The sequence below is a fragment of the Chiroxiphia lanceolata genome, chromosome 2, assembly GCF_009829145.1.
Source record: "Chiroxiphia lanceolata isolate bChiLan1 chromosome 2, bChiLan1.pri, whole genome shotgun sequence".
In the NCBI taxonomy this organism is placed as follows: domain Eukaryota; kingdom Metazoa; phylum Chordata; class Aves; order Passeriformes; family Pipridae; genus Chiroxiphia; species Chiroxiphia lanceolata.
Genome location: NC_045638.1, coordinates 95,152,128 through 95,179,740, shown reverse-complemented (window position 1 = coordinate 95,179,740; position 27,613 = coordinate 95,152,128). Strand labels below are relative to the sequence as shown.

General features: G+C 44.2%; 1 protein-coding gene across 2 annotated transcripts in view; it reads right to left on the bottom strand.

Annotated features, from left to right (window-relative positions):
- Positions 1-17,919, bottom strand: part of IGSF11 (immunoglobulin superfamily member 11) — a 101,807-nt gene extending 83,888 nt beyond the window's left edge. Inside the window, exon 1 of one of the 2 annotated variants that reach the window (XM_032680360.1) lies at positions 17,365-17,919. In XM_032680360.1, the coding sequence (XP_032536251.1) occupies positions 17,365-17,437 (73 nt within the window). In that variant the 5' untranslated portion in view covers positions 17,438-17,919. Of the gene's footprint in view, positions 1-7,770; positions 7,921-17,364 lie in introns of those variants that run through there. The other variant, XM_032680361.1, reaches the window with a different exon arrangement.
- Between the last annotated feature and the right edge of the window lie 9,694 nt (positions 17,920-27,613).

The following is a 27,613-nucleotide window of genomic DNA, read 5'->3' as shown; positions in this document are numbered from 1 at the left end:
CTCTTCACAGAGTCTCTGAAGTCTTATACATGGTCTATTTGTATATCTGCACTGATGGTAGCGTAGATACATTCACAGAGCACAACACACCCTTGTACACAATGACAAGGGAAAAACATTGCAGTTCTGCCTGGCTGGGCCCCAAGTCAGTGCAGTTTTGCTCCTAACCTTTGTCCTCATTCTATGTCTTAGTTCACGGTTACAGAGGTAACAGTAATATAGCACCCACATGTTTTTCCCAGACAAACCCCTGTCATTCATTCCCTTCCTAGAGGTGGGGAAAGCAAGACCCAGGTGTCCACTGTGCAAGTATAAAAGAGGGCAGGGGGAAGACACACAGCCTTATAGTCCTCTGCCACGTTATGCAGGCAGCACGTCCTCCTGTCGCCTGCTTCCCAAGGCTGGTCAGGGAACAAAAGCCTAAAAACAGGTAGGAAATTCAGCCCTCAGGCAAGAAAGAGCGGAAGTTATCTGGAAGATGAATGGAAAATACAGCACTGGTGAAGTGCTGTATCTTCCCATTGGAGAGAAAACAAACCATTAGAGTTTTCCTATCCAAGTGCTCAGTACAGCAAAAGAAGTCCAAACAGATCACACAGAGAATTACCCTGCCGTTGTTTTGCTGGTGTCAACCACTGCAGAACAAAAAGGATGAGGTCGTTCAGGCACAACCAGCCTGCTACCAGAAGACATCCCTTCAATCTCTCTGCATGCTCCATAAAACCATGAATTGGGACGTGATAAAAAGCAGACCCTGCACCTTTCTACTCTATATCTATCAGTGTGCTTGTGGAATGATAACCGAAATAGCTGTGAACTCCTCCAGTGACTTGAGTACAGCTGCCCCATCTACTTACCAAACCATCTGCAGGAGGAGGTGAGGAGGATATGTAGTTCTTAACCATTTTCTTTGGTGCTCATTTACTCTGTGTATCTGCATAATCACAGACAGGATTGGAAATGAAAGCTGGTTCATGCACACATACAAATTTTCCTACCCCACAGAGATAATGGCTTCAGCCCCTACTCATCCCCACATTACCAGTGGGAAAAATGCGTGTGGGCAGGGTGAGGGGATAGTCATGAGCAGAAGCCGTGATCTGACTCTGTCAGCAGATGACTTCTATTTGCACTCGTTAGCACTGCCCTAGCGTGAGCTAACACCACCCCCTCGGGTAATTTAAATTTATAAAAAAAATGGAAGAGAAGAAGCAAAAAAAAAAGCCTGTATTTCTATATTTAGGAGGTTAGGATAATCGGGGTGGAAGAGCCCATCTGTTTGGCGTTCACTCCAGCTGCTGTGGATGCGGAAATTTGTCTATTTTCTTTCCTTTTGCCTGTTTCAACTTGTCCTGGCTGACTGTGAGAGACAGAGTGAGCCTGATGTATGGCCACAGCCATTTAGGTATGAAACTGTGCACCATCCCATTGGAATCACAGTAGAACCAGTTGGCATAACCAGGATCTTCCCCAAGGTAGTGTAACATAGCTAATAATAATGATTATGATTATTATTATATTATATTTTTATTGATATAATCAATAAGTCTACGTTTATAACACTGGACACAGGACAAGAAAGAAAGGCACAAGACAAGTTAAAACACATCTCAGACCTCTATAAAAGTCAGTTTTAGGAAGGCAGCCTCCCCTCTGCCACATCCTTCTTTTGGGACATTTCCCCAAATAAAGCTGGATTTCTGTGGGATGCTGACTCGTCATCAGTGGCACTAGCCACTGGATGGAGACATAGCCACACTTCTTTGCAAACTAACCTCCTCTGCCATTTTCATCTCAAGGCTCTATGAAAGTGAGCCCAAGCTAAATTCAGAAACGGTCTTTGATCTCCCACCTTCCTGAGCTGACCAGGCTGTGGTCTCAAAATAATGAGGATGTAATTACCTCAAGCAGTCTCTTGATGCTTTTCCTGTCATAGATACAAGTGCCCACAGCTCTTGCAGGATACAGCATCATTGCACCTTTAAACCTAATGCAGTGCTGCTTATTTTGCTGCTAAAGGCATCCCTGTAGTGTGACAGGACACATGGTAGACTGTTGGGACCATTTGTTGTTTATCTTGTTTGGTATAGGTGATTGCTTTCTAATTTCACAGTGTTCGGCACTGAGATCATAAAAGGTGCCAAAGATGAGCAATAAGTGTGGATAAATTTTCTGTGCTTAATGCTCAGGAAGCCTTAGAAAGAGGAAAGAAGACTATTGGTATAAAATTTGGAATTCCACTGCCAGCTTTTCCTCACAGGATCCTCTCCAGCCCTGGGGCTGGAATCACAGGACAGAACATGGAGGAAGACACTGGGTGAGGAGCATGGATCAATAAATAGCAATACAGATTGGGGAACACACAGTCCAGGGACTCCACAGTCCTCCCTGCAGCACATACTGCTAGTCCAGCTCCAGCACTCCTTTCTTCTGCCTGACAAAGGTTTCCTCACCTTCCCAACTACACAAAGCTGAAACTCCTATTGATTTCTGTGTGTGCAAGATTGGGATCTAGATCATCTCCTAAAGGGTAAGACATGTGCACAGAGGTACAAAAACCCTCCCTCTGGAAAAATCCCTCTTCTCATGTATATTATGCAAGTTGCTTGCATACAAGCATTGGCAGACATTGATGACCACATTTTGCAGGATTATCCCTGTGATATGTCTGGTCTGGGGCTTTGGTGCAGAGCATGGCTCAAGTGCATTTCTGATCACTGGCATAAGAAATAACACCTTATTCCTCTGACTCTCTGCTCCAAAGAGGTCATTTTAGCCCTTGCAAGTCAGCAGGAACAGTTGTTATTCTTCACCCAAAATTGACTGCCTATTTCTGCAGTTGCATCCCACACATCATTCATCACCTAGAGATGGCTTTTTCTCTTCCCAGATTCCAGACCACACTGGCCTGAGCCATTTGTGATCTTCTACTAGCTACTTCGACTCAATACGTCCATGGGCATTGTGGCCCAGAAACAACTGTTTCCTTGGAACACAAGGCACCTGCACCCTCCCTGCTCTGACAGTAAAGGCCTTAGATATTACTTCTCCATAGGGTTCATGAAATTAGATGGGCAGGTACAGGTGAGGTGCTCGCTGCCACACTCAACCCTCTGCTAGACATAAGAGAGCCCACAAAGTTCAGCCTGAAGGCACAAATGGGAAGAACATGAGGCCTCACTGGTTCACAAACCCACAAAATCGACTCTTCAGCTGTGCCTTCCAGGCAGGCCAGTGAAACACCATCTGCGTTACAAAGCTGAAGGATGCATCACAAAACTTTAGAAGCTGCTTTCCACAACCTGTAGCTTTCAAAAGTTGCACAGAAGAATGTAAACCTTTAACAGTTTACATTGTTATGACAGCTCTTTAAGATGCTAGAGTAACTCATACCTATTCCTTGCAGACCCAGAGAAACTTCCTTTCTCTGATGGTCACTTTTGTCAAACAGTATTTAATATTTCCAAATGAACTTTTTTTAGAGTCATGATAAGTGGATGGAAAATATTCTGAAATCTGAGAAATCTTTAAAAATGAAGATATAAGTAAAATAGCAACTGAAACTAATGGCTGAGGATTCTTGGTGAGGGTTTTTTATTTGGTGGGTTTGTTGGGGTTTTTTTCAACTATTCATGTTAATTCCTCCAATATTTAAGGGGGGAAAATACAGAGAATGACATGTGTGGGAAATTTCAGATTAACTGCCTTGTGTTTGATGAAACCAAAAATACTGCAAGCTAATGCAATATTTAAATCATTGCTTTCCCCTCTCCCCCTCCCTATTTGAAAGATGCATTGCCCCATAACTGCAGATGAGGAAACAAAATTCTCTTGCATGTTCATTTTCATGAAAGATAAATTTCCTTTTTTCTCTATTTTGGTCCCTAATTCAGAAAACCACTTAAACACATGCTGAAGTTCATAATTTGCCACTCTACCACTTACGCATCTACTCAAGAATATGCCTGAAGTCAGGCATATGCACAGCACACTGTGGACTCTACAGCATTCTGTTCATTTCTGCAACTATTCTAATTCAGTGACGTGAATGTACAAGGAAGTAACACATTTTGAGCAATTTTAGCACTCGCTGACAAAAGTGAATTTTGAACTTGCCTATCCACGCAAACAGTCTGAATAATCATTAAAAAGTAATAGCTAATTCTCGATACCTTTCAGAAACTGCTGAATTTTAACAATTACTTTTAGTTGTCAGAATAGTGAAATACTGTGGCAAGAACTTTTGCTCTGTATCACTGGTGAGCAACAAAACCTGGAGCTGAAATGCTCCAATAAAAAAAGAAACACCAAACCTGCTCATAAGCTTGTGGTATGTCAAATATTATTTGTAGAAGCTATTCAGTAAGTAATTTCAAATAAGTAAAATGCAAAGAAACCACAGGATGTTCACAAACAATTTGCAAATAGAAATGGAAGAGGAATTCATTAAATAAATTATTTGCTATAAATTATTCACCTACCTCTAATCTTACTACCACTTAGAATATAAAATTCATGCCATAAAAGATACAGGATTCATGCCATAAATGATAGAGGATACATAACAAGGCATCATTAACTTTTGCATTTCCCAGTGCTGCTTTATTTTGGCTGTCCAGTTATGTATGCATTATTATGTATTATATATATACACACACGCATTAAGGCAGCCTTTTGACTTTAATGGACTTGGAGTGTAATACGTTTCTCTTTTAAAACCTGAGCTAAGGAGACCTGGTCTGATTTTAGACTGTGATTTGATTTTGAGCTCCAAGGCTGAATAACTCTTCAAATCTGAGAGAACAATCCAAGCTGTTCTCTAAGCAAAGCCAAAACAAATGGAAGTCTTACACAGTTGGCTAATTTAATGAGATTTACACAACTTGGGCCCATTTCATATAAATTCACAGTGAAGGCCGGACATTTCTTTGTGTCCATCAAGCCACATATTGAACTCTTTCATAAAGGTGAGAGATGCAGGAGACACGCATCAGAGAGCCAAGGGAAGAGGAAGATCTAGAAGAAGATCACTGGCAGCGGAAAACAGTGGCTTCCTGGGACCTGCCGGCTCTGCGCTGGCTCACAGGGTTGGCAGCATCCTCACTCGAATCGCTTTTCCCCTTCTGAAGCTGCAAGAGAAGCTGCCAGCTGTGCCCTGGCTATATGGCCAGTGCAACAAATTCCAGGAAAAAAACCTAAAATACGCTATGAAATTCATTTTAGCCGTGAAAACAAAATCTATAAAGAGTTCTTACTCACAAGCAAGGATGAAGGCAGCTTTTTCATCTTGTTCGTGTCCTGCCTTATTCTAAGTGACAGCTATATTCCACTACTTGTTTGGTCTCCAGCAGTTGTTTATTTTTTTAATATCATAACTGTTTACTTTTAATTAAAAGTGTGATGATTGTCACTGAATTTCTCCATTTGTGGAAAACTGATGCAAGCTGTCATTCCTTGGTTATGGAGGAAGAGAATAAAAAAAGATTCTTGCAGCTGTAGAAAGAATCTCTCAATTTTCTGCAAAGCAAATTCTATTGCTGCTACTGGCTGTGAGTTGCAACTAAAGGCTACACCTCACCATCCATACACGTTTTTACTCCTTGGAAATGAAAAAAGGGTTGGTTTTGCAGAGTTTCACCATTCTGGACTGACTCTTAGCAGACTCAGTCCTTGGCCCAGTGGATGTCAGGTGCATTTGTCAAGCCTGAGCACAGCACAGGGGCCCTACACACAGTGTTATTACACACTAGTATTTCCACAGTACTTATGAGTGTTTTAAAAGACCCTCAGCTCAGGGTCAGAGCAAGCAAGGGTCCACTCACATCAGACACCTCTTGCAAACTCCAGTCCTAGGTCCTGACCTAGAGACCTTAAAAGCTAAATAAGCTTTACCGTGGCAGTTGCTACACCAAACACAGGAAGAACAGCTGTGGTTCTGCTGACAAGACTGCTTCCACTCCTTGCTTATTTTCAACATAAATTCACATCAGCTAGGCTGTTCAAAAGGAACCTGGGGGAATTGAGTGCTTAATTCCCACAGGTACCTCATAAAATCCCAATTGTAACAGACAGTGTTTTATTTTTTTTCCCATTTCCAGAGTGAAGCCACACCATGGGTAGAGAGTGGATAAGGAGGGAGGGCTGCATTAAACTAGATGGAAACTATGGTTTCCTTGAGAAATGAAGACAATAATTCAAAATGCATGAGGACCAGATCCACTCCTCTATAGCAGTGCTCTGGCTAGCACATCTCCACCATCCATTGCAAAGCTCACACTGAAACACAAATTGAAGGCAGGCGAGTAATGTAGCAAGGATACTAAGCCTCCCAAACCTTCTAAGCTATCCCTGGTTGATTTCACAGAAAAAGCAAGCAGGGAAAGATTTCCTCCAAAGGGTCCTCAAGGCACAGATGGTTTAAGATTGCCACCAGTGTCACAGACTGCAACCAGCATGTGAACAGGCAGCAAGCCAGAGTCAAGGAAGAGAGACATCATCCCCAGTGACCCCAGGGCCACCCTTCTGGGGGTGCCATGCATGATATTCATCATGAAGGTGGTTGAGACAAGGATGAGGGAAGAGAAGCTTTCAATTTAGTCACCACAGATTTTCTTTAAAGGCTCAAAGTTGATAACCATCCAGGAGCCACTGCCATAAAAACTCAGGGTGAAAAGTATCCAGCAGGCCACTAACTAAATCAGTGGACAGGCATCATGGTCCTGTGGGGAAGGCATGGGCTGGCACTCAGGAGATGCAGGCTTCAAGCCCAGGCTGCCCATGGGAATCCTGCATGACTGTGGGAAAGGCACTTCCCATCTCTGGGCCTCAGTTTTCCCCATCAGCTGCATGATGATCTAGATAACATGGCTGTTACCTGAGTCAGTGAAGAGAAAGATTATACAAAGATTAACATTAAAAACGTGGGTGGGTGGATGAAGCATAGATATGAAAGGTTCTGAAAAATACATGGGCCTCTGTCTTCACGCTTCTCTCTTTCTACAGAGTGGTTGCTAAAAGCAAAAATAATATGCTCTCCCTACAAAGGAGCACAGAGCAGACACATATATTTAGATCACTGTGCAAACATATACCAACTTTTGTCCAAGGTAGGAAAATGGTAGCCTGTGCTACCTGTCCCAGATCTCTGGGACAGATTCAGCTGTAGTATAAACACTGATGCTAGCCATACTCAAGAAGGTCAGGAATAAATGGCAGGGCTCTCACAAGCCTGACCTGGAGGTCCATCAGGTGCTAGATGTATATAGGACAAGCACTCATCTTCCTGCATGTCTAAAAAGTGATTTCAAACCCCTAAACAAATGGTAGGACACTGCAGCAGAAGTAACCCTCAGGAAGGACAGGACAAACCACCTTTTCAATCATTTTATTTTGCAGGTTTTTTGGCTTGCATAGCTATCCCCCTTGCTTGGCTGAGGGTGTCACATGCTGCTTTTCCTCTCTCAGGAGAGATCAATCTTTCACTAGGGCCACTCACTCGACTCTAACCCCAATATGTGTTTTCTACCCCTTCTACTTGTTTGAAGCATAGAAATGGCAGCACAGAGACCCAGTGGCAGCAGGTGGGAATGGAGCCCACATTTCCTAATCCCCAGCACTCACAGCCAAAAAAAAATCAAAAAGGAAAAAGCAAAAAATAAAGAGCTCCCCCGCTCCCCTGGTTTCTCCCTTGCATGCACAGCATCATCGCTGCTGAGTTGCAGCCTCAGAGAAAAGAAAGAAAGAGGCCCAAAAGGCAGCTAGGAAACCCACCGTCCATTGGCTTCCCTCCACGCGAGGCGAGCGGACTCCTTCTGCTGCAGTGACTTGGCAAGCACACCTCGCTCTGACTCAGCACCTCGCCGGCACCTCCTGTCAATTATTCCCACAAACTGCTGACTCCGGAAGGGCTATTTGCAATTAGGATGCAACACAAGCCGGTGGTGGTGGGATGCCTCATCTCCCCCCCTTCGCCCGCAGCAGTCCCCTCCAGCTGAGCCCTCTGGCTCAGGGCTGGAGCTCCCAGTGAAGGTGAAGCGGTGGGGGACGGGGGATGTAGTCCAGGAGGGCTGGAGGATGGGGACTAAGAGGGTGGGGGAAGCCTGCCTGCGTTGTACCTATTCTGTGGATAAACAGACAACTGCTGTCAATGTGGCAGCTGAAATGCAGTCTCACAAAAGGAAAAAAAAAAAAAGGCAAAGCAGCCACTGGGAATAGGGATGAGAGCAGCAGGAACAGATGAAACTATGCAAAAAAGCTACTGTAGAGCTAACTAATATAACAGCATTCCTCAAAGAACAAGCAAAACGCAGCCTTGCTGCAACTCCATGCAGCTTAGAAACACAAGCCTACTCTCTGTATCCAAGGCATTTTCAGTGCAAAAGAGGGAGGCGCTGATTGCGGATGAGTCCCGTAATAAGGGCCCAGGGCACACCAGCTGTTTCAGAGGCAAAAGGAAGAGCTGCCCTTGACAAGCCAAGGACATGATAATTTTGCAGACAGATAGAGGCTATTCTGTCCCTCTGCCATGTAGCCAAGGTCCTCCTAACCTCTCCGAGCCACTAGCTCACAGCACACAGCCCAAAAGCCAAGCAGGTTTGCAGCCTAGCAGCTCCACAACCAATGGAGACATCTAGACATCAAACCCCATCAAACAGTGAAACACACTCAGCTATGGAAGCAGCCCAGAAGCCACACAAGCCAAGCAGTGCCCTGCAGAAGCCCTCTGGCACTTTTTCTCAAGCATCTTCACTAAAACAATAAGGTCTTTCCATGCACCCCTCTCTCCTTCCCCAAGGGTCATGGTGAGCTTCAGGCCCCACTCACTGGCACAAGCAGTGAGAGGTAGCAGAACTAGTGACGCACAAGAACTGGAGGGACTCAGAGCACTCCCTGCAGGAGCACCCAGGGACTTTTTAGCCAAGAAACAGGGCTGTACTTTCTGAGATATCATTTCTAAACCAAACATTTCGTAGAGTGCAGCTAATGCTGACAGACCACATGTGAACACAAGGCAGTTGTGAAGCTGGAGCAAAAGGCTCCAAGGAGCATTTCAGGTTTGATGCTGAAGCCTGCAGTGAGCCATACCCATCCACTTTATACAGCCATATCAACCAACAAAGTGTCCGGCATGTCTTGTAGTCTGTGTGCCCACAGCTGCAGAACTTATCACAGACTAATGACCCGCCTGGAAATCCAGAGTGGGTAAAAAGGCAGAGACATCAACCTGCAAGATGGGTGATACACAAATCCCATCTGGATAGCCAAGGCTGAAGAGGGGGAAAAGCTAACTAAAACCCAAATCTCACTAAAGCAACCTGGATTTACCAATGGCCTGCTGATCAGGTAAGGAATATCTACTGCACCATGTGAAGTGAGAGCAAAGGAACAAAGTCAAAATAAACAAAAAAATAGTGACTTCAGCAACATGTTCAGGAATTAGCTGAGTGTCACAGCAGGTTACAATTCTGCAGCGTCTTAAAGAGCGTAGGTAGGACTTGGAACAACTTGTCCCAGGGCACTCAGAATCTAAAACACTGCAATTGATGCAAAGATACTAAGTAACGGGAACTGCAATTGTGACAAAGACACAAAGGACCGGAGACTGCTACATAATCAAATTTAACATCCCTGTAAGAAAAACAGTACCAGAACTTTGCACTGTGCCTCTCGAATGTTAGAAAAAAAAACAATTACAAGTAGAAACAGTCAAAACAACCTAACTCCAAAAGCAGCAAAATTAAAGTTGTTACACTCTGTACAATGGTGTGTTGAAGCAATCTCAGCATCGACACTGACAAGGCAGTAGGTGCCCCTAAACAAAAAACTGCTGAGAAGCAAGGGAGCACATTGTGTGGCCAAACAAAAGGAACAAGAAGTGATTCAGTCTAAGCAGTTGCTTCATAAAATGGTAGCTAGGACTGAGTGCAAAATGAAAAAACAAACAATCATTTCAGTACATTCAAAGGACAGGTCCAGAAGTGCTGAACAGGAGGAGAATGAAATTTCTCAAGTGGCTGTACTGCTAGCAAAGACAAGCAAGCTCTTACTAAGTCAGGTGGTTCCTGAAGTTAGCAATGTTCTCCCTAAGAGAGGGTATAGGATAGCCTGGAAATTGCAGCAGGGCTTGGTTAAACCAGAACAATACCCTAAGCCCCAAAAAGTACATAACAGGAGACAAACCAGCTTGATCTCTGCTCAGGGGAACTTGTGGACATTCAATCCACTTGAATTTTGGAAGGAAAAGGACAGGACTAAGTGATTAATTTTCTGCCACTTCAAAGTGCACCTGCTAAATTGTTCTGGGCAGGATGCCAGTTCAGTGACAGACCTGTCCACTGCTTGCCTGGTGTGGGAACTCCCCCCCCTTGCTTCACACTCAGTGGGGTTCAGGCCACTCAGGGTCAGACTGAGTCCAGAGCTGCTGCCCCACCACTCAGGGCCCAGGCTCAGAAGCATGGGAGCCCCTCTCCCCCTGTCCTTGCTCTGGCCCTGATTACAAAGGATTACCCCCAGGTTTCATACCAGTTCTGGGGTGGTTTAATCTATTCCTTAATATCTGGAAGAGAGACAGGAAGCTGGCAAAGTGATTTGGGCTGGCTGAGACAAAAGAAGATTGAGATAGACTTCCAAGGGATCTGACAAAGCTCAGCAAGTGGGCAGCATAATGCAAGATGAAATTCAACATTACCAAACGGACAGTAATAAGAACTTGAGAGAATAATCTGAACTACTCACATACCATGGGGCTCTAATTCAAATGTAATCACTTGAGAAAAATATCTTGGTATCACTGTGAACAGCTAAATGAAAACATCTGTTCAACATGTAACAGTGGTCAAAGAAGCAAGCAAGCTGTTAGGATGTCTAAAGGCGGAGGTTGAAAAGGATGCTGGAAGTATTCAAATGCCACCATGAACACTAGCAGTGCACCCTCAGCTGGAACTGCTGTGGTTACTTCTGGATGGCAAATTTGAAAATGCAGAAGGCAGAGAAAGGTTTCATCATTCACTCCTCAAAAACACTTAGTGGTCAAGCACAGTTAAAACTCGGACAATTAAATTTGGAGACAAGTTACATAGAAAGAAATTATCAAATGGAAATGAAGAAGGGAAATGTGCTTCTCTATATTTTTGTTTGTTTGTTTGTTTTTTCAAGAGAAAAAACGAAAGGTTGTTCAACATAACTGAAGAGCAAGAAACATGACTGGACATAAGGAAAATATTATTATTTTCCTTTTCTGTTTTTACTTTTCCTCCTTATTCTAAACAGCAGAAGTCATAGAGGCCTACGCATTTATAAGGATACTGGGAATATCCACAGACATGTCAGGTAGAATGAAAATTTTTTTGAAAATGAAAAAATAGAAAGAAAAGAGCATAGCAGGACTATACCCTTATGCTTCCAGGCATCAGCCAACTTCTAATTAACGAGGATTAGGAAGTAGGCTCCCCAGTGGGCATGCAGAGAGGGTGTACTAACCCACTTGCTCTCGGCAGGTGCTGTTAATATGTCAGGCAGAGGAAGAGCCGAGTCTGGACAGCCTGCCTGCAGTCCACTCTATTTGGGAGGCTGAAGTGTTGGTGCCCAGTGGGATTGTACACTAACTCTTCCAAACACCAACTGAAGAGGCTGCAAGAAGGGGCTTGTTTAGCCCAGCTCAACCTGGCTCCTGGCAAGGCAGGAAGTTTTATATCTGTTGCTTTGCAAGTGGAAGGGGCTTCTCTGAGGAAAGGGGAGGGGATGGACATTTTATTCGCTTTGCATTGACAGAAGGAATACATATGACCTAATTCATTTTATGGCAAGGAAGTGGAGTGTGGACATGCCATGAAATTAAGAGAAAATTGGCTTGTGTAGGCATTGAAGTTCTGAGCAATACATACTATTCCAGCCTATTCCTGTGGCTCTGGCCCAACACCAGAGTCCTCTTTGCTAAATGTTTGGTACCGATTGCGCTCTCTGGAGGTTTTGGCACCTCCCATTGAAGCATCCAGCTTTGGCCATGCCACCACAGACCAGTGCTCTGACCTGACCCAGCACTCCTTAGACAGGCTGCTGCAGAAATGCACCATATATTGCAAACAGTGTGCTTTCACCTCCCCACAAACGACACTCCTGGCTTCAGCATTCCAAGTGAAACTGGACCCCAGACATAACTAAGTGAACTTCAAACACTGGCTTTTTCCCGCTGTTGCTTGTGAAACACAAGCTTGTGGTCTCATAGCTAGGTTGGCTCACGAGGGTATGAGAAAATAAATACACAAGTTTTTGTCCCTAAGGAAACAGTCTGATCAGTCTAATGCCAAGATTACATTTGAAATTAACTTCATGCAGAGATGCAATGTACAAGTATGCTATGCTGCCAGGAGGAGACCTGTGGCTCTGCACATGCACTATTAATAAGAGACTGAGCTTGAACTGCTAGTACTATTCTGACTTCTCCAGTAACTGTTCCAGAAGGGGAAGCAAAGATTAAGAAATGGGCTGTATTTTTTAAACAGAAACTTTCCTTACTTCATATGCCATAAAATGCCTCTTTTGGTACAGGCAATGTTCTACAGCACAACGAATACAGAAAGGACAGCAGCAATGCCACATACATGTACATGATGTTTGCATACATGTGTCAAGATGGCTAAAATAATGGGTAGAGCCTGTGTACTACTACCACCAAATGCTGCAAGTTGTTTTTTATCACTGCTCTTTGTAAATGCCCTATAGAAACAAAAAGTAGCAACCACTAAGGCTTTTACTGCAGTTACTTCCACAAAACCAAAACTTATCAAACATTGAATGTTTTGTAAAATCATAACTGTGTTTCAAAAGAAAGAACAGAGTGAAAAAAATAAAAAATACAGAAACATCCAACTTAAGCATCTTTGGGATGAAAAGTTTTGACTTTTCACATAAAAATACCATTTTGCTTAAGGTACTTTCCTGTATTGTAATAATACAATTCCACAAAGAGACACAATATCAGTATCATAAGATGGAATTTCTCTCAAAAATTTCCTTTTAAAACCATCAAGGCATTTGACTTCTATTTCCGTCTAGAATGAAGCCAAATTCCTCAATCCGGATGAAACAAGGCATTTGTTCTCAGCTCAGCTCAAGCAGAGAAAAAAAGGCAGAAGCCAGAAAAGACACAAGTGACCTCCAAAACCAAAAAGATGAAAACTTGTAAGAAAAAAAAAAAAATAATAATTCCCTGTGCACAGTTAAAAATGCTGTGCTTTCTCCCTGGTGCAAAAGACATGAAACACTTGCGAGAAAAAAGTAGGGAGGCATATGACTAGAAGCCCTGTAATTGTGACTGCTCTAAAGGAGAGGCTAGGCAGATGCCCTACCTGACAGCAAGAAAATCAGTTCATCCCTGCACACATCAGTTTTCCATGCTATTAATCAAACTGACTGCCCTCACAAAGTAAGTTTGGAGACTCTCTATTAGTTAATGTTCATAAATGACTGTGCAAACACAAGGTAGTATTAACCAGGGAACAGTCTTTGTTACACCACTATTTGTTAAACAACCAAGAGCTAAATTTCCCTCCGAACATTTACAAAAGGGAAGGCAGCATTAGTGCTCCACAAGGAGAAAACTACAAAGAACAGATTTTCAGTGCATGCACTTCTCCTTGAAATAACTGTGTTAAAAGCACTTTACTTAAAAAGCACGATGATAGTAGCATCCTACTAAATATAGATGACTCACCACAATTTAGTAGTGAACATCCCTAAAGTGGACCATTACATTATTGCTTAACCTGCTGCATAAATTTAAGCATTCTCCTGTGGTTATAGTTTGCACCAAGACACTCAAGACTACTACCAGCATCCGCTGACCTTCAGTGGGTCACGAGGTCTCTCTGGGTCCCACTTTCTCCATCTGTACTATTGACATAAGAATAAAAACACTACTCCACAATGAAGGCAGGAAAAAGGATTCCTAAGTTTCTTAAAGAGTTGTTTATACCATACTTTTTATATCCGTATTAGTACCGAGAAACTAAATATAGCTGCTCTTGAGGCACTTTGAGATCCCTCGAGAATAGAATCTTATAAAAGAAAATTGTGGTTTAGGCAATACTGAAGAAACAGAGATAAAGAATTGGTTTCCAGAATAAAGGAATGATGCCCACTTCAGAGATGCAAGAAGTAGTTAATGCATCTGTGTTTACCGCTGGGGACCAAGGTCAGGTCGTGAGCAAAATGATTTATCTACACGTCACAAAACCACACAGCTTGACACAAATGGCAATCTGTTCCAAAAAAACTGCATAAGCGTGGAAGGGCGAAGAACTGACACAGTATTCTCTTGCTAAGGGCTGAGGACCTGGTGCAGGGCTGGGAAGGATACGCGGGCTAGCACAAGGGTGCTGCAAGGCCAAAACACTTTCAGCTGTGAGAACCCCAAACCGACAGGAGAGTGACTTCAGGTGAAGACTAGAAAAGTCATGTGAAAAGTTGTGGACTTGCTGCTGCATTAATACACTGCTGCCAGGTACCCTCGCCCCTACACCCTACCCTGCTCTTGCAAGATCCAGCTGTGGTGGACTGTAAGACACTGAAATCTCCCCTGTTGCAATACTATGCCACAGGATCCAAACATATGCAGTTAAAAAAAAAAAAAGTCAGTTCTGCAGTCTAACTGTACCCAATGTGTGATTTCTACCACATTTGACAATTTGCAGTATGCTATTTCTGGCTACATAGCAGGATTAATTAGCACTCACAGGTTTGGTTTCAAAGGTCTAAACAGAATTCCCTCCTATCTTTCCCTGAACTTCCCCAAGGAGCTTGAAAAAATATTATTTCCACCAAAGTTATTAAGCTCATAATGCTTTAGAGAGAAAACATAGATGCTGCCCCTACCCCAGGACCATTAACCATGGATATAACAGGCCCAGAAAAAGCAGACATCTAGTGCCAGTTACAAAGAATCATTGCTATTTTACAAATTGCACAACCACATAAGAAAATGGGACTATAATACTTGATTGAAGTTTCGCTACGAAGTCTGACTGTATTTTATCACAGGTATAAAGTGTGGGAATTATGAAATGGCCTTCAAGGTCCTTTTTTCCCCTACACCTTTCATTTGTGTGGCGTTAAGTATTTTGTCCAATTATACACTCTCACAGTTTCTGATCCTTTAACTTTTAAGCCTTTCCTTTAGGTATTGCTTTGCATATGACCCCCTCGTTTTTCTTCTATATATTCTAAACCAACCTAAAACCTCAAAAAAGAAAAAAAAAAAAAAAAAAACCAAACAAAAAAAAACAAACCAGAAATCACTGTTCTTAACCAGACTTGGCAACCCAGAGCAGAAACACTTACTAATCTTCTGCAAATGTTGTTTAGAAAAAAACTCTCCCAATTTAATTTCACCTTTCATGAGTGTATGTCTGTTCCTTATCCCTTAGCAGGGTTTTCTATTCAAATTCAAGAACCACTGAAAATACGACCACACTGCGTAACACAGAAATAACTGTGCACTACAGCTATTTTCATCTACCACCAACTTCTAAAGACTTTTCCTAAGACAAAAACAAAAAAGCCGAGCTTGAGACACAGGTGTTTCATTCAGGTAGTCTTTAAGTCTTGAAGGAAAGTGCAAGAAAAAGCACTATGCTATTGCAGAGAAATATTTAATGGAAAAGTGTGTTTCTGTACCCAGTTGTCTCCAATGTCACTGCTCCCATGTGCCCTCAACCAAAAAAGAAAACTAGATATTGAGTCAATCTTCTATCTTAAAAAGATAATTAAATGCTCCTTTAATTTTAACCTTAAAATTATGTTGTATGTTTTTGCAGCAATACCACATCAATAGAAGCACTTCACCACCTACAAGCCTCTAAATCCAGTAAGCACAGAAACTTTCCAGACATTTACACATTTGCAATGTCTGCAGAAAAAAACTGTAGCACTGAGAACCTGGAAGTAATTGAATTCCCTTTACAAAATGGGAAAAGGACAGAAAGCAAACAAATAGTATGAAGTATGAATGCTGACATGATTTCTTTCAATTAAATGCTAATAATTTTTTCCCCCTATGATTTATATCTTTGAAGTCAGCAGGTGCAATTTCCAGTTAATACATCTGACTCAGATTCCCAAACATTTTCTGAGGACAGGATGTAGGGTGCTTTTGGAGCTGATGCATTTGTGAAAATTTGATCTTGTCCATCACAAGACTTGTTTCTCAGCAGGTCCTGGGTAGAGGGGAACAGCCTGTTGTGCCTCACAGGGCAGTAACAGCTAGGCACAGCTACCCAAGCAGCAGACTCCACCCAGATCCAGACTGTGAGGAGGTTTCATCCAGACCTTGCTGAGACATCTCTGGTCTTCTCATGAGAGTTTTCGTACTTTCTTACTGTCCTCTCAGTCTCAGGGATCCCTTGCAGAAAGTCTCACAGTGTCCCAGTAGTGAAGGTGGCCAGCAGCAGCGCTCAGTCATCTCAAAGCTGTGCGGAGACAGACTGCGGAGCAGACCTCTGCAAAACTACTTAGTGGAGCTCTGGATAAATCAGTAGAAAATTGCCCTGTAGACCTCAGTAAACCATAACCGAGCAGGCCTGCTCTAAAGTTTGGCATTACTTGAAATAAGTCATTGCCACCTGATCAACAGATGAGTCTGAACATCTTGCACTTTGTAATTTCTTCTGTTACCCTTATCACAGCACCTCCTGGTGCTCTTCGGCAATGCACTAAGTGATGTGAGTAGCATCTGCCACATGTAATTTGTTTCCTCTCCACACAGGGACCAGGGTACACACCTTATTTCGGAAGGGCTTTGGGGGCGGGAGGTGATGAAGTGATGTGTGTGTCTCCGCATTCCCAGGGGCAGGCACGTATCTTAGAGCTGAAGCAGTGTGCCGTGCGCCTGGAAGGAGGAGGCAGAGGGGAGGACCCTCGGGGGACACAGAGGGCTCCGGGCAGCCTGTCACCATCTCTGCAGAAAGTTCCCTGCTGCCTCAGGGCCTGAGGGATAGACCAGAGTTTTCCACCCAGGTGAGCTTACCAAGGGGCTAGGCCCAGACAACTGAGCCTAACGTGAAGCCCAGATTAAAGCAAGTTTTACAGCACTGTAAAAAAAAAAATAAAATACGTATACATATAATAATAGTAGGAAGGATGGTGCAGCGGAGGCAGCAAAAGGAGCCGAGTGGAGCAGCGCTCCTTCCCCACGTCTGCCTGCAAAAGCACTCGCCCGCCGCCGCATTCCCGAGCATCACCGGCGGGACCGCAATCAAAACTTACCCACGGACGGGGCATCGCCGCGGGACCGGCGCGGGCGACCCCAGGGCCGCCCGGCGATGCGCCGTCCGTGGGCACCGCGCCCCGCTCCACCCTAGCAGCACTCACCTCTCAGGGCCAGGAGCGCGGCCAGGGCTACCGGCACCCACCTCCCGCCGCCGCCGGGGCGCCGCCGCGTCATGCCGGGCCGGGCGAGGGGCGCGGACGGGCCGCCGAGCCCTGCCTGTCCCCGCCGCCGCAGGTGCCGCCGCCGGTGGTGCCGCCGCCGCCGCCGTCCCGGGACCGCCCGCTCGCGGCGAGGCTCCGCCGTGCCCCAAGCCCCGGTCGCCCGGGGAGGGCGGCAGGCGCGGCGGCCGGACCGAGAGCGCAGCCTGGCGGCCCCGAGCCGCCCCCGCAACCCGCCGGGCTGCGGCTGTCACCCCCCGCACGGCACCGTCCCGGCGCGCAGCGGCACGTCCCACCACCCTCCTCCTCTCTCCGCACAAACTGGGGGTTCCCCCCCCCTCTTTCCCTTCCTCGCCAACCCGGTGCCGCTGCATCCGTAGGGATGCTACACGGGCCAGGGTGAGGAGGTGCGGTCCAACACAGGGCTGGAGATTGCACCCCCACTGCTTCTCCGGATCATCGCGGCAGCGTGGGGGCTTCTTCTCTCCAGAGCCTGCCTACAGCTGCATTGAAGACGACAGCAGCAGCACACAGCAAAATATTTGGGATGGGCTGCATGGCACCGGTCACTGCTGCAGCGCACAGTATAAACACTGCAAAGGTATGAACCACCCTAACTGCCATTCAGGAGGCTGGGAAACACCAGTATTCAGCACTCCTAAGAATCCGATCAAGGTATCTCTGAAGGGAGCAAGGCAGCTCTTGGAGGTGGGGAACCACAATGCTGTGTAACGCAAGAGTCACCAACAAGTTATGTCACAAGCTTAAGTAATTGCAGTCCTCAAGGCAACATGGAGAAATTAATCAGCTGAAAATCAGCACACATCAAGTATGTATGGTGGGGGGGGAGCAAAGGGGTCCTTTATGAATTTAGGGTGGTCATCTTTGGAAAGGATCAAAGCAGAAAACTCGCACAGACTGACTCCTCACACATGTCCATCTCCCTGTCCAAGTCTGACCATGGTAGTTTTGCTTTGTGAAAATAAGCAATTTCACTAGGAAAATCTTCTAACAATTCTGCCAAATGTCCAATTGCTTCATTTCCCTGCCCAAAGTTTCCTACCCACCAAAGCACTGCCATGCAGCCTTTGCATCCTGCTGGCAGAAGCTTCTCGCTACCTTCCTTCCCAGTCACAGTCTCTGGGAGCGTCCCCATGCCCAGTGTACCCTATTGCTCAGCACTGCTCAGATTTCTGCCTCCTCAGTTGCATCAAAAGATGCACTGACCCTTTACATCGCTGCACTACCACTGTGAAGGGGGTGGGAGGAAACTGTACCTGGGAGTCAGGATGAAAATGAAAAGCATCAGAGGTAGCAGAACAGAAATCACTATAAGCAACATGAAAAAAGTAAGCTGGTGCCCAAGAAAACAGTATGTGGCACACTAGCTACCATCCCACCAGCCTAGGTTTAGCTCTGCCATCAAGCTTTGGCACAATTCTACTAGAGGACTAGGTGAAAGTATCACGCCAGCAGTCCAGGTTTACCAATTATCTTTGTTCTAAAAAAACCCAAACAAACTACTAATTCTATTTATAAGGAGCAGTGGTTGACCTGTCCTTATCAGGAAGCAAAATTGCTGACTACCACATGGGCTGGGGTTTCATTGAGCAAGTGGTGGCACAGAGGGATGAGAAGGCACCAGATGGTGATTCAGGGGCTGTACCCCCCATTTCCTACAAGGTTTGTCAGGTGCCTGCTGCATGTCTTCAAACATAAAACCTGACAATGTGGATATCTGACAGTTCCAGCACTCTTGCAAAACACCCTCCACTCCAGCCCTGCCATGGGCAGGCAGACTAAGAGTTTTGCTCCATTAAGGAGCCAGCTCTTGGCAAAAGCTCAAGCAGCTGAAGCATAACACTTCAGAAAAGCATCAAAGGGAGAGTCAAAGCCCAGCTGTTTCCCTCATTCTCTGGCAACATGGGAATTGAAGTTTTCTCAGACTCTCTCAGACCACTTCTCTTTCCTCCAGTTGACTTGCTGTATTTTTCTTATAGCAAAAGGACAGAGGAACATGATGATATTACTGAATAGAAGCAGTTCCAGGAAACTCCAGTCCTCGTCGGTACATACAGTGACCACCTGCAGGAATACAATGGGTATGTCCACACATATGGGTATGTCTACCTACAAGGAAAGCCCACAGATCTTTCTTAGCAAATATAGTCTCCCTCACCAAAGTCAAGGGCAGAGAGCACAGAGCACATCGGGCACAGTGGCCTGGCAGTGGCTTTACTCCTTAAGATAATTTCCAAGACCGAAAAGATGCAAAGACAAATCAAGTGAAAATAAGAAAAATTGTGTATTCTCCTTAGGACTGCTGCAGTGGCTTCCTGATCTGCCAAGACTTAGAAGCTGTCTTGACTTAATGGAAATGAGTGTGTTTTTTAGTATAAGGACACACTGCATTTAGCAAATGCCATCCCAGCTCGCTTTGGACTGTTCCCTGCATCCTGCTGTGCATCAGCTGGCAGGTAAACAGCAAAGATCAGTTCACCCTGTATAGTGGCTGAATTAATGTGCTTCCTAAAAAGTGCAGTGAGCACAATGTGAATCTAGATCCTGGTGATCAGAGAAAGCATTTCTGCCCAAAATGGACCCAATCGCTCCCTTCTGATGCAAGCTGCTAAGAGCAGGGAGTATTTTAATCAGCTTTTGGATCTGGTCACCACAGCAGATACTGTATCATACCTACAAACCACAGTGACACAGCAAGTGACTTTAGCTGCTTCTTGCAGCAATTGAAAGAACAATCTGTGGCCACACTCCAGAAGGATGGAGCAGCCACAGGGAATAATAATCTTCAGATGTACCAGTCAGTCCTCTCACTCCGGCTCCCTCTTCACCTTATCACCACTTCCAAAAATAGCTTGCAGATTGTACAGAAAGGGTGTGGACAAGGAGATACTGTTCCTGGAACTCTGAATTTCTACTTCACTTGCCCTTGAGCCTTCCCCAAAAAATTAGGCTTATGCCAACCATTTATTCAGTGAGTGCAGCACACTCCAGCTGGTTGAATGCTAGAGCTATGAACAGAGATATTTGCTGCTCTGGCAGTCTATTTTCCTCCCAGTGAGTGTCTATACCTCTTCCTAGGCCCCAGTGGAACCTATCATGGATAGAGAAGATGTGCTTTGCAATATCCCAAGCATCAGATGCTGGCAGGTGACCACTGCCAGACTCAGTTGTGTTACATTGCTCAGAAGAACAGACACAGGATCCTTAAACTGAATGGCCAAGATACTTCCAAGACTGTGCATGTTAGGCTGGGCAAGGACAGGAAAAAGAAAAGTGAAACCACTCCCACCGTTTTCTTTTTAAAGAATTATGATAAGTAATGCAATTCTCATGTCTCAAGGAAAAACATCTCTGTGAACCAAATTTGAAAAGAAAGCTTTTCTCCAGGATGATGCTACTTTTTTTGCCCCTTTTCCCTTGATGTGACTCTAAAAAGTCCAGTGGGGATGCAGTTGGGGTCAAGAACTACAAGAGATGCCAAGTCTTACATCACCTTTGCTGTCTCCCAGCTTACTACAGGGTTATCTACTGTCAGATGGGAATTTATTGAAGGTGACATTGCTTACAAATTGATCAAAATCAGCTTCAGTGAGGTGTCCTTCCAAGATATAAAGAGATGGATAAAATTCACTCAGTTGATCATTAATAACCTCAGTCTATGGAATTGGTTATCTCCTTTCGACAGAGAAAATAGAGTTTGCAGATTGAACTGGTTTAATCCTATCTGAGAAGAAATATGACAGACATTCAAAGATACACCCAATTAACTATATCTGTACCTCTTCAATAAAACAAATTAAACCAAACCCCTAGATTTATTTTGCTGACTACCTGTGTATACAAAACAGAGGTCACTAGCCAGAAGAAGAGACAGTGCTACCCCGTCAACTCATCTGTCACAGACTTTTTTCTCCTGGTCAAAGGGCTGGTTATGTGGGAATAGTCCCAGGGGCAAAGGTTTGTGTTTTTCAAAGCCTGCACACTGGAACAAGCAGGAGCATCAGCACTAGGAGAGGTGGGTATTTATTACTTTACTCTCATTTGCCTCACTGCCCAGTCTCAGGTGCAGTCCAACGCAGGTTCTATGAATCCAAAGTGTGGCAAACTTAGGCTTTCAGGCAAGCACTGTCCATGTGTGGGTCAGCATAATCTGATCCCTGTCACAGCAATGACCTATGCTTGCATGTCACCCATATAGTGATACCTCGGGAATATCTGAGGGAAACCAGCCCTGAAACAACAAGCAAATTTCCGCACTCCTTCGATGCCAGATGGCAGAAGCGGATGTGTCCATGGAAACCCGGGTGGATTAGGCGTACTTTCAAACTTCTCAGCACTGAAATAGGCCACCACGTTGTTTCTTTTTCCAAGGCCACTTCTGCCCATACCTCCAGAGTCATCTCTCTCTGCTGTCCCCACTTCATGGGAAGGGAGCCATACAGCCAAGCTCCACAAGCACCCAGGAGCTAGGCTGAGAGACTGCTTCCCGCAGACACTTCCACCCTCACGGGCATACTGGTTTGTCTGGTTTCTTCATCACAGTGCCTGTAGTACCTGCGACATGCTGATTTTGCTTAGGGCACTGCAAGGTGCTCCTTTCCTCAGAAGTATGGGGAATAAATACATTTCTATGCACCCCACCTCTGCAATTTCTGACTATCCTGGAGCATCTCAATGCACTTTGAGCTAATCCACAGTCTTGTCATGTCTCAGCCTATTTCTACATCATCTGAGTTTTCCTTGGCTGCTCCCACAGCACAGCAAACCTACAAAATCTTCTCCTCTCCCTCTTCCTCCTGCCCAGAGTACCCCTGTGTTCTAATGTATGTCTATAAAACCAAAGCTTGTTATTCAACATTTTGAAATCCTTCATCTCTCCCACTCACTCCCCCAAATCCAGTCCATGCAGACATGTTTGGAACAAATTGCTCCCCAAGGCTTCTACTAAATCTTTTCTTTGGACATGGTGCTCTTTCTGTGGTTAACAACTGTCCATTGTACCTTGTCAGAGACACGCTGTTAGCAAACAGTGGATGCTGCATCCACATAAAAGCATTTTATAATGCTGCCATTTACATAATAACTTCCTAAATTGTACATCGACAGATTTCCCCAAATCATTACAGTAGATGAATTAAATCTTTCACTAAACAGCAACAAATAGTGGTAAAGACAACACTTCTAAGTAGCACACCCCATAAAGCTCAGAAAATGGAAATCAATCTTCCTTTTTTTTTCCCCAGAAGTGCTGAAAAAATTTATTGCACACAGCTTTGACAGAAAATAAATAGATGACAAAATTGAGAAGAAATACAGTAAAGTTAGGACTCATGTGGACATATTCCCCCATTTGTGATACAAAATGGGTTTTGAGAATCTTGTTTAGCAGCAGCGCTGCTGTGGCTGTTATGGTCTAAAGATATGTGGGGTGCAATAACTTCTACAGAGAAACAATAACTTTTACTAGACCAGCTGATGTAGCTGAAAATACCAACGCACTTTTGGGCACATTGACCTGAAGAAGAGCTTACATGCTTGAAAACTAATCTAAGTTTTCTAATTTAAAAAAAAACTAAGGTTTTTTTCCTTATTACATCTTCTGGTCTAATAAAAGATATTGCAGTTTCCCGCATTTCTTAACTCTTTGATATTCATTGGCAACTAATAACCACATTTAATGTTTTTCAGCTACTTATTTGCTTTTTCTAATGAGGACTAAAAATGAATAAGGAATCCAAAGAAAATAAGAGGCTGAAATCCTCGTGCCAGTGGATATAGAGCGACTTTGCTTAATCTTAGTATCAATAATGGTTCCTGTATCAATAACTTTCAAAAACAACTTTTAATCCAATAAATTACCTACAAAGGTCAGAGATATTCCAGGTAATGGTGAAAACTCCGGGGATATACATGACAGGCAGGAGAGAAAGGACAGAAACTTCCACATTCAGCAAACACCAACTTTGTCAAGCCCATAGAGCAATGTAGGTACTAACACATTCATGGTTGCTCCCAATTCAGGATGGTTCTTTGGCTCAAGGACCACAGTATTGTCTGTGTATCTCTGAAGCTCAGCAAAGTGTCTCTGTTGGACTGATGCAGGGAAATCTTTGGTTTCTATAGTGCAATGTATCCATGGATGAGACAAGTGCCCCAGGTAATAATCAGGGGGATACATATTATTGCCCTATAGATCAGCCTGAGTAAGGTTTCCCACCTGTAAAGCATGATGCTACTTATTACCACCTCACTGAAGCAGCTGTTAAATTTTGGAGAGGATGATCCTCACTCTGTCTGTCAGTGCTTTCATGGGACAAGTGTTCAGCATTTTCTAACTTGATCCTTCAACACAGGGAGCCAACTGCATCCCAAGGTGAATTCTCCAAAATCTCAACAGCCATGTGGATTTTGAAGTCTTCTGTTTAGAAGCAACATAAGAATGAAGTAACACAAGAAGAAAACTACGCTTGTACTTTAACATGACCTGCTGGCTAACATTTCTAATTGTCCACATTCCATTTAAGATTCAAGCCTCTCCTTGTTGCAGCATTTACTATGCTGCTGGGAATCTGCCCAGAGCTCACACCAACTGATCTTCCTTTCATCTGTTCCATAAGGAGTCTAAACCATTCTCTAAATCACTGCTGACAGGAATGCAAGTTTCCAAACTATTGTTGGCAGTATTGCCTGGTGTTGCTTAGTGCTAGCCATGGGCCACACAGTATTTATCAGAGTACATGGCACCTGAAGAGTTAATAGTATCTTGGATATGCACAAATTTAGCTCTGCTGAACATATGGCTTTGGTACAATATGCCATGGCTGCCTATGGAAAGCAGGGTGTCCATAATTCACATTAGCCTGGGCTGGAAAGGACTTGTTTCACAGCAAAAAGACAGATGAGAAGAACTGTCTTCTCCTTGAGACCCTACCATGCTCTCTATAAAATGAAACAATCATCAGGTGAGTCCACCAGAGATAGGAGTTAAGGAAGAAGAGGAAGAAGTCATCGGAGCTGACTTAAGGACAACAGGAAGGATTAAATTCTGCCCTCAGCAGACTCATAAGCCAGAAGGTCCTAAGAGCCTGAATCAGCAGTCACTGTTGGAGAGGAGAATAGCTCCATGTATAATATAAGGCAGATTTGCATCTCCCAGCACTGTCAGACAATGACAAAAAGTGTATTTTCAAGATGTGTTCATCAATGTTTTTTCTTGTGCTCATTTAGAGATTATATTTCCCAAACCAACACCAAGTATATAAAATGGGGAGAAGTACAGCCCCTCTTTCCATTCTGTACTAGAGCTTTTAAATAATTTGGCAAGTAGGACTTTTAAGCACCCTTTTGATGCTCAGATAGGTAGTCCAGACACTATAGTCCCAAGTAAAGACAAGTGCCAGAAAGTCTTGTTGCTGAATCTACTCCCAACCAATTTCTGTTTCCCTTTAGGTACATAGCAAAACATTTTCTTCTCCCTCCATGGTAATTATATGGTCATAGCTCGCAAATACAGCACCAAGACTTAAAACTCAACAAGGTCATAGAAAGTACTGTCCTCTCAGTCCAAATCTTTTTTCTCCAGGACAACACAGGAATGCAGCTGTAGTCCAACTACTTGTCCTTAATTGTGAATGCAGGGCCTCAATCTCCAGAGCAGAGTTGTCAGCCCTGCACCTTCCCTCATGCCTGCCTTCATTTAAGCAGTGCTTAAAAAATGTATGCTTAAAAAGCAAAGTTGAGTTGTCTAAGTGCAAAGGAAAGCCTCTTAATTAGCATTCAAATCAAAAGAAGGGGGAAAATGAAGGAAAAGCTTAAAGTGATTTAACACTTCCAAGTTAATTTCATGGACCTTTCCCCCGCTTCCCTCACTTCTTTTCTTTTATTTTTCACCCCTCCTAAATCTACCAAGACAACAGCCCCTTTGGGCCAGGTGGACTGAAGAGTGCTGTCTGTAAAGCACTACATTGGTACTGCCAGTTCATTTCACCCTGATGGCACTGATTTATACCAGTGTCTGGTCCAGGATTAAGCCCTCTGTCAAATTTTAACAGCTCTTGTCCCTTTAACAGTCCGATTTCAAGCAGGAACCCTTCTTAGACCCTGGATGTCTCTATGGTAACACAACAAGATCGTTTTGTTCTAGCTCACAGCATTGTGTGCATATTGAAAAGCAGAGTTAAGATATTTTGAAGTGGAGAGTCCAGATCAGCCAATTCTGAAGCCTTGCAAGAAAAATGATTATGCAAATTAAACTCCTAAAGGTGAATGGCAATGAATGCTTTAAACAACAATACAGCTACAGTATGAGAAATGAGAGCGGCAGTCTCAGCAAGGTGCCTCTCTCAGCAGTACAAAACCTGCTACACCAGTTGCCTTTCTTTTTGCTTATTTTAGCAAAATGCTCTGGGACAGAACAGGTCACACCGACAAAAGCATTTCTGGGTTTTGTAGCTCTTGCTGCAGTACAGCCAAGGCTGGGCATAGCCACTGCATACAGAAATCAGGTCTCCAGGAATCGTGACAGGGTCCCTTTCACATTAAGAGAAAGGAAATAAAGATGCAGCAAGTAAAGCCCTGAGTTCAGGACTGGATTAGCAGAGAAAAATTTCCCCTAGCGTCAATTGACTTGTGTCTGTGATATGTCTCACTTGCTGGTTTGTCCAGAAAACATCACAACAGGAGCTTTGTGTCATGGAGTACAGAAAGTTTTAAGTGCAGGAGAATGTCCCGTGCTGTGACTCACCTCCTCACAAGGCCAAGTGCCAGGTCCTGCCCTTGGGTCACAACAACCCTGTGCAGCACTACAGGCTGGGGGATAAGTGGCTGGAAAGCTGCCCAGCAGAAAAGGACTTCAGGGTGCAGGTCAACAGTAGCTGAGTATGAGCCAGAAGTGTGTCCAGGTGGCCAAGAAAGCCAATGGGTTGTATGAAAAACAGTTGGCCAGCAGGACCAGGGAAGTGATTGTCCCTCTGTACTCAGCACTGGTGAGGCCACACCTGGAGTTCTGTGTTCAGTTTTGGGCCCCTCATGACAAGAAAGACATTGAGGTGCTGGAACGTGTCCAGAGAAGGGCAATGGAGCTGGTAGAGAGTAAATCACATGAGGAGCGACTAAGGGAGCAGGGGGTGTTCAGCCTGGAGAAAAGGAGGCTCGGGGGGACCTTATCGCGCTCTACAACTACCTGAAAGGAGGCTGTAGCCAGGTGGGGGTCAGACTTTTCTCCCAGGCAACCAGGAACAGGATGAAAGGGCATAGCCTCAAGCTGTGCCAGGGAAGGTTGAACATTAGGAAGAATTTCTTTACAGAAAGGGGTGTCAAGAGTTGGAATGGGCTGCCCAGGGAAGTGATGGAGTCACCATCCCCGGAGGTGTTCTAGAAAAGACTGGACATCGCATTTTGTGCCGTGGTTTAGTCCACAAGGTGGTGTTCAGTCAAAGGTTGGACTTGATGATCCTGGAGGTCTTTTCCAACCTAAATGATTCTGTGATTCTGCCGAGTGCCAGAGTTGCACTCAAATTGTTGCTTACACACAATACAGAATCAGGCCTTATATGCAAACCCAGGACTTTACTATTAGTGCAATTGAAATCCTAACAGTTGAATAAGGAAATATTATTTGCCTAGACTTAATTATTAGCAGTAAAAAAATAAAGACTATTATCTGGGAAAAGTCTGAGTAATAATACTGTTGAAATTGGTTTCCACGCTTCTTGGCAAACATTCCATCTTTCTCTTTGCAGGGAGGAACATATTACTGATATATTCTTCCTACGCCATCTAAGATCTGTATGCAGTTGAATTTATACTTTTTTTTAGCAACATTTTTTATTTCACTCCTCTTTCCTTGGTCTGCAAGTCTGAACTGTATTCAGGTTTACTACGTATGGAGAATTCTTACATATACTTTTTTTTAAAATATCTGTTTTGTCCAGCTCTCATGTCCACATTTCTTCATCTGATCACTAGTGATCTGTTTATACAGCTGGAGTCTACACTGGTATCCTGCACCTCTTTTCTCATCACCCCATGCCTCTTCTCTGCACTGCATCCTCTGTTCCTCCTTTCAAAGCCTCTATTATCACATCATGCCTGCATTTCCCTATCCTGTGTCATTATGAGGAGCAGGGACTAGGTGACCTCCTCTGAGTTTGTCTTTTTGAAAACAGGATCT